Source organism: Artemia sp. Qi Xiang Cuo, chromosome 8 (genome assembly GCF_049724085.1).
Source record: "Artemia sp. Qi Xiang Cuo chromosome 8, ASM4972408v1, whole genome shotgun sequence".
NCBI classification, from domain to species: domain Eukaryota; kingdom Metazoa; phylum Arthropoda; class Branchiopoda; order Anostraca; family Artemiidae; genus Artemia; species Artemia sp. Qi Xiang Cuo.
This window is the reverse complement of record NC_142801.1, coordinates 15,083,548-15,091,556: the sequence shown is the minus strand read 5'-3', so window position 1 is coordinate 15,091,556 and position 8,009 is coordinate 15,083,548. Positions and strand designations below refer to the sequence as shown.

The 8,009-nt window shown below is 36.8% G+C and overlaps 1 protein-coding gene across 1 annotated transcript; it reads right to left on the bottom strand.

Moving 5' to 3' along the window:
- Positions 1 to 825: 825 nt before the first annotated feature.
- LOC148949187 (uncharacterized) lies at positions 826 to 7,807 on the bottom strand. Its single transcript, XM_089092644.1, has 2 exons — positions 7,699 to 7,807; positions 826 to 2,013 (listed from the first exon to the last, which is right to left on the bottom strand). Exons 1-2 carry the CDS (start codon positions 7,805 to 7,807, stop codon positions 1,520 to 1,522), a joined length of 603 nt encoding a protein of 200 aa, XP_088948770.1. The 3' UTR covers positions 826 to 1,519.
- Positions 7,808 to 8,009: the final 202 nt, after the last annotated feature.

The window sequence follows — 8,009 nt, the reverse complement described above, 5'->3', positions numbered from 1 at the left end:
TGCCCATTGCTTACGTGTAGTATTTGTTATTGGGAAGTATGCATACATTTTTCGGGTGGGAGGGGGTGGTGTTAATTTTCTGCTGGTGGGATTTTCCAGGAGGACAATTTTCCATGGGGGGGGGGGGAAGTTTTCAGGGGGTGAGTTTTTCAGGGGAAATTTTACTCTGGGGAATTTGCCAGAATTACCATGCGAAATTCTTTTTATGTCTTGCTTTCTCTTTACCAAATTTTGCGCGTGGATATGTCAAGGGTAATATTCCGAGGTAAATTTTCACCAGGATTGAATGGTCTAGAGAATAAATCCGTGAGGAAGAGGGATTTTTTCGTGGAGGTGAAGTCAAATTTCCTGGCCTTATTTCAAGATATTGAACCACTTTGGTCTGATTAGATTTTATTCTTTTTCTTATAACACAGTTTTTCTTATATCAAAATCCCTGCCTCTCGTGCATTGTTAAACAAAAAAAAAATTGTTGTTTCAACTGAAAGTAAGGAGCAGCATTAAAACTCAAAACGAACATAAATTATTACGTATATGAGGAGGGTTGCTCCTCCTCAACACCTTGCTCTTTCCGTTAAAGTTTGAATTATGTCCCAATTCTTTAAGAAAGACTCCTGTAACACTATGTTCGTTTAATTAGAACAATAAGAAGGCTTTTTTTTAAAGTACTAAAATACTTTAGCGTAAAGGGAGAGGTGTTGAGGAGGAGCAACCCCCCTCATATACGTAATAATTTCTGTTCGTTTTAAGTTTTAAGGTTGCTCCTTACTTTCAGTGAAAAAATTTGTTTTTTTAATAATACACGAGAGGCGGGGTTTTGATATAAGAAAAACTGTGTTATAAGAAAAAGAAGAAAATCTAATCAGACCAAAGTGGTTCAATATCTTGAATTAAAGCGGTCTTAACTTCGGATTAAGGGTTCAGCAAATTAAGGCAATTTCCGCATAAACTGAGGGCTGCTCTGGCTATAAATGTAGTTGATAATAAAAAAGCCGATCAGAAACATCTAGCTGACTTGATTTATTGATAGTTCTTTTCTCTTCTGTTTGAGAACTTTATTTCTGGCTTCAATTTCAAGTCAGAACACATTCAATTTAGCACATTCAAGCCAGAACAACAAGCCAAAACTTATTCAATTTAAGCAAAATAAATAAGCAGAAAAAGAATACAATAATAAAATGAACCAAGCTGAATTGGCAATAAAACGATGGCAAATTTTTTTCCGAGCTAAACGGTGTTTAGTAATTTGAAGTAAATAACACTTTTAAATTAAACGAATAAATTATTTCTTATAAGACTCCCAAACACTAGCAACAGTACAGGCTAGATATTAACGAATGTTACACAAACAAACATCAATGGTCTCTTATTTCTATAAGATAGAAATTATGAAAAACTGTGAAAACCATGAAATACATTCTCGAATGTTAACTTTAAGAAATCGTATTTTCTGTATAGCACTACCATCAGAACCAGATACTAGATTCAACTCGATGTCAACTCAATGTCATACTAGATGTCAACTCGAAGTGTTTGTAATTTGGTCAAAACTTTCCAGCTCTTCTTTCTTTATCTCCTCATCTTTCTTTCCTATAATGATCTTGTAAGTGTCTCGTGCGTTCAAGTTCTTTTTCTTCACTTTATCTTCCTTACCCGTATAGTATTGACTTTTAATATAAATTTCATCCCCAGGATGTAGGCCACCTTCAAACCTACCATAAAAAACATATCCCTTTGAATTAAAAAAATCGTAGATTTTACGAATTTCCAATTTAGGCTTACCATACATTTGTATCATAAAAACGGCAATATCAACTTTTTCGAACGGTATTGTTTTTAGTACATCGAATTCAACACCCTCTATATCTAATATAAATAAGTAGATTCTAGAAATCTGAGCTGCAAGAAGAGCGGTATATATTGGCACGCATGGTATCTCCACAAGATCCTCTGTACTCTCGTTGCGGTCTCCTATGATTTCATTTAGGACGTAGCCAGTGCCAGGATTCACATCTAAAATGAAAGCAAATTTCCTATATACATGGTCAATTTAGAGTGTCGTTTGGGGGCTCAACTTACTAATTGATATCTTTCTTCTTAGGATATCCCAAATACTCAGACAATCGGGTTAACAACTTACAACAGCTGATTTCTTAAAATGAAAGATTAGTCTGCTATGAATGTAAAAAGCATATATTCAAGCCCTAATAGAACAAAAAATTTGTAGTTTTATTTTTAACATCTAAGAAATAAAAAAGAAATTCCAGTGTTCTGATCAATCTATTTAAGGGTTTCACGTTCTAGGAAAACTACTATTACCAATGCATCTATTAACATTTCACTGCAGCCCCAAGCCACACGAGGCCAACACAGCTGCGCATTCCCGAATCTATTGAAGGCTTCACTCATGAATGACAGGGAGAATCAGAACGAGTCGAAAATGAAAGCAAGTAAGTATGAAATGGATAGTAAAATAAATTGTAAAACTGCCTAAATGTATAATGAATTTCAAATGAAGGTAACAAAGCCTTCTTTTTGTTCTAATTGGAAAAGAAACGTTGAATTTATGCTTTTATACTTGACTGGTCTGGTCGTTGTATATGTGATCGAAATATCTAGGCTTTTGTACCTCTTTTCACTGTCTAAATAAATGGACTTGTTCCCATTTGATCATACATTTGTTCGTCCCAGAAAGGCGGAGTTGTCTGGGAAAACGATACCTAATTTAAGGTATTACTTCGAAAATACGTCGTATATATGGGGATGAGACCAATCAAGTATACAACAATAAATTCAACCTTTCTTTTACAATTAGAAGACAGAGGAGTCTTGGCCACCTTCATTGGAAATTCATTTTACATTTAGGTAGTACTAAAAAAGAAAATTTATATCTTAAGTCTTTGAATGAACTCTGTTATTGACCTTTCTAAAACAAAAATCTAGTGAACGAACCGGAAGTTAATTATTTTGTTTTGTATAAATACGTTAGTTTCAATTTTAATACTTTAGTATTTCTTCTGATGACGATCGCTGTATATGTGATGGAAATATCTTCACTTTTGTACCTGTTTTCACTGTCTAAATATATCCCCATTTGAACGTTTATATGTTTGTCATAGAAAGGCAGCGTAGTCTGGAAAAACGATACCTAATTTAAGGTATTACGTAAAAAAGGTAATTTCGTGATAGAGTTTCAGCCTTTTCATTTGTTATTTGTCATCAATATCTTTTTTAGCTGCTTTAGAACTTAATCAATGCAATCAAAATTGGTTCATAATATTGTCAAGCCCTTTTATCTACACGCTCTTCTAGTCATTTATAGATTTCTTAGCTTTTAATGTCGATTAAGAAGTCTTAAGTGTTCTTTTGTAGGCTGTAAAAACAAATTTTGCAATCAATAATAGGGAGCAATATTAAAACGTAAAACGAACAGAAATTATTCCGTACGTGGGGAGGGTTTCTCCCTCCTCAACGCCTCGCTCTTTACGCTCAAAGTGTTTTAGTGCTTTAAAAAAGCTCCTTATTCCATTCAAACGACCCTTGTGTTTCATCAACTGCTCTTAAAGAATTTGGGCACAAACTCAATCTTTAGCGTAAGGAGCGAGGGATTGAAGAATGAGCAACCCCCCTCACATACGGAATAATTTCTGTTCGTTTTAGTGTTACTCCTTATTTTCAGTTGAAATTCATTGTTTTAAAATTAAATTTTTGATCGTCAAATCATACCAGGACCCCCTCCCCCCTTGTAAAATTACCCCTCTGAAAGTTTCAAGTCCCACGAAAACTTTCTCCTTAGAAAATCTCCCCAAGAACAATACATTTCCCAATAACCCATACTATATGTAAACAATGGTCAAATTACATAACTTGAAACCTTTCCACAGAGACTGTGATGGGTCTTGTCTTCCCCAAGGGCAAAAATATTGGATCTTTTAACTATGCTGAACCAAATAGCTATCTGAAAACTTTATGGGATGTCTTTGGGGGAAAATGCACGGGAGGAGGGCTAGTAGCCCTCCAATATTTTTCATCACTAAAAGATGGTGCCAGAGCTTTTAATTTCCGTTTGAGTGAACCCTATCACCATCATCTATGACCATTGGTTCGATACAATCACTCCTAAAAAAAGCAAAAAAAACTATAAAATAAACATGCAAGTAGTGGGGCCATAATTGATTCTGTGACATGCCCTCCTCAGTTTCCGTGACATACCATCCCCTGTCCCATAGGATTCCTGTGACGTGCCCTCTGATGTCACGACATCCCTATTTCTAGGCGATATTCCCGCCCTTGACAAGAGTTCAAAGGTTAGGTGACACACCCTTTTCCCTGTTACTAGGCAAAATTTCCAAGTGTTTCAACTACTTGGAATGTGGTCCGTATAATACACTAGTTTAATAATAAGCTCCTAACCCCTCGCCTCTGTTTCTAGCGCATGCCCTCTGATGTCACGGTGCACACCCCGTTTCAAGCGCATGTTACACCACGCGCAACACACCTTCGCCTTTAAAGGGTAAGATATGTTGAGCTACCAAGATACGTGGAGTTAAATGTAAGACTTGGAATTTTTTTTGTAGTATTATGTTGTGATTTACATTATCGCTGCTACACTCTGTTGGTGTTTCAAAGTTCATTTTGTATCTTTTTCTTTGAAATAAGAGACTTGGAATATTTTTGTAGTAGTTCACCATATCACTGCTACACTCTGTTGATGTTTCAAAGTTCATTTTGGAATTTTTTCCTTTAAATATGAGACATGGAATATTTTCATAGTGTTATGTTATGATCTACCTTGTCACGGCTACACTCTATTAACCTTTAAAGGTTCACTTTGGAATTTTTTCATTGAAGTGTAAGACTTGAAATATTTTATAGTAAGGTACCTTTACGTTAGGTTTCTCTGCGTTTAAATTTCTCTACGTTTTAGTTAAGTTCATTTAACTTAGGTTATCATAAGCGCTCATGGGGTGCTTTTTTTGTCTGTGTGTGTATGTGTTTGTGTGTTTTTGTGTCTGTGTTTTTTTGTTCATGTGTGTTTTTCCTTGTGTATGTGTGTTTTTGTTTGTGTGTGTTTTTTTCTTCATATGTGTGTGTGGGTTTGTGTTTTTGCTTGTGGTTGTGTTTGTGTGTGTGCGTGTGTCTGTGTTTTGTGTGTTTTTGTGTTTTTTTTGTGTTTTGTGTGTGCGTGTGTGTTTTTGCGTGTGTGCGTGTTTGTTGTTTTTTTTTTGTGTTTGTGTTTTTTTTTAGTGTGTATTTTTTGTGTGTGTTTTTGTGTGTGTGTGTCTGTGTGTGCGTGTATTTTTTTTGTGTGTGTGTGTTAGTGTGTGTGAGTGTGTGTTTCAAATATTAGAATACGCGTACAATGATGAGGGAAGGTGTTTTAGGGATTCTAGAGAGTACTTATAGTGTGGTATTGTGGGGTGAATTGCTTGCGAAAACCCGAATGAATGAGCTGAAAATAAAAGCTTTAACGAAAAAATGACTGAAAAGTGTTTTTTTGGAGATGTGACGATGGCATAAGGCTATCTTAGAGCAGTTATATTGTGATACTGTGTTCCGAATTGCTCACGAAAACCAAATTGAATGCCTTGAAAATAAAATTTTAACGAGAATTGTCTGAAAAGTGTTTTTGGGAGATGTGGCGATGGCAAATGGGTGTCTTAGAGTAGTTATATTGTGAATCTGTGGGCAGAATTGTTCGCGAAAACCCGAATGAATGACTTGAAAATAAAATTTTAACGAGAAATGTCTGAAAAGTAGTTTGTGGGGAGATGAGGCAATGATAGAAGGGTGTCTTAGAGTAGTTATAGTGCTATACTGTGGCATGAATTGCTTGCGAAAAACCCGAAAGGACGATTTGAAAATAAAAGTTTTAACAAGAAATGTCTGAAAAGTGTTTTTGGGGAGATGGGATGAAGGCGGAAGGGTGTCTTAGAGTAGTTATAGTGTAGTACTGTAGCACGAATTACTCGCAAAAACCAGACTGAATGAGTTGAAAAAATGTAAAAAAAAAAGTTTGAAAAGTATTTTTTGGGGAGATGAGGCGATGACTGAGGGGTGTCTTAACGCAGTTATAGTGCTGTACTATGGCACGAATTGCTCGCGAAAACCAGAATGAATGATTTGAAATAAAAATTTTAACGAGAAATGTCTGAAAAAATTTTTTGTGGGGAGATGGGGTGATGGCAGAAGGGTGTCTTAGAGTAGTTATAGTGTGGTACAGTGGGCCGACTTACTCGAAAAAACCCGAATGAATGACTTGAAATGTCTGAAAAGTGTTTTTGGGGAGATGGGGCGATGACAGGGCTATGTCACAGGGGAGTAATAGTGTAACATTGTAAGGTCTAATGCTTAGAGTATCAAACACTAGCAAAGAAAGAGGGCACTTCTCTGTTTTCAAAGGGGGGGGGGTGGTCATTTGGAGAGCTGATGCTTGTGTGAAAACAGTGTCGTAGCGTCATTCCGTTCTGGACTATAAGTATACTTTTTATTGGTTTGGACATATACCCTTTTCGCAAGATGATCTTCCAAACGCTCCTATTAGTTATCTTTTCTTGAGATATACATCTCTGTTAATACGCAATACGCATGTGTGTGTGCCATTCTGAAGCTCCAAGGGGTCCTTTTAGTCTTACATACGCTTGCGTCATTCGTATTAGACCTCATTACGGGAAATCTAGAGGTCTTCCAGAAAAACAATGTATCAATGGCTGGAATTTTTCCAGGGCAGGAATCATGCTAGCTGACCGCCAGAAACAGGGGTGCTCTGACGTTAGAGGGTTGCTGTAGAAACTCAGCGGTAATTTCCCTATTATTACAACCTTTAATTTATCTCGAGCAAGACTGGTTTTTAGGTTTTTTGACCGCTTTTATCACCTAGCTGATGCTCAGGTTCCATCCAAGGAATGATTTGACACAGGCCAAATTCCACCACAGCGCGTAGGATGGCCGGATTCCCCCCCCCCCCCCCCAAAGAGTAGAATGAGACCAAAATCCCCCACAGCGCACGGAGTGGATTATAACAAGAACTTCTCAAAAAAGAATTTCCCCTCCTTTGCGTGTTTTGATATTTTGGTGAAAAATGTATCCTGAGCTAAGAACACCACTCGGGGGGGGGGGGGGGGACTGGACACTTCCCCGGAGGCGACCAGCGAACAGTACGGTACCTTAGTGTGAATCATGATCCAGTGATTGTATTGTCAATTCATAAAGAGTTCTTTAGGATTTGTTATCGAATGATAAATTGTACAGAGGAACTCCATTCACTTTGCACATAAGACTGGACAAACCAAAAAAATTAAAATCATGAGGGGATGTGGTCCAGGACCCAATGGCACTAGCACTCTTCACAATGGCCAATGCAAGTTTTGAGGGGATTTCTCCACTGATAAATGACGAATCAGTATAACTACGAGAACCTGTAGCAATGTGATGTTGATTGGTAACTGTATGAGGAACGAGCAGTTTGATGTTGTTACCGTTGGCTCTCAGTTTTTCCACTGCCAATGCAACAGAGCTCACGACATGATGTTTTTGCACATGAAGTACTGCTGAAGTGAGAATTGATCGTTGCATCAGGTGCTCCAGCAATTGTTTTTCTCAAAATGAAATTACCTGGAGCAAGTTGTAACTTTATGTCAATCTTAACGTATGGTGGTAACCATTGGGAAATATCAAATATTTCATGATTTAAATTACCAACAAAATGATACTCCTTGGTCACCATCTCACCATCAGTGTCGACATTTAGTCCATATTCAAAGCCAATTGCTTGACCTCTCAATTCTTTGTATGATTTTGGTGTCATCAACATAAATTGTATATAGCTTGTATAGTGTGACAAATTATTGCTAGTGCTCACCAATGTTTCATTAATATACACATTAATTTGTCTGAACAAGTTGTGTATAATACAGTTTTCATAGGATAGACCATCAAAAGCACTAGGAGTTTGATTGTCAGACTTTTTCTTTGCCACTACATTTAAATCAATAAATGTGGATGACAAA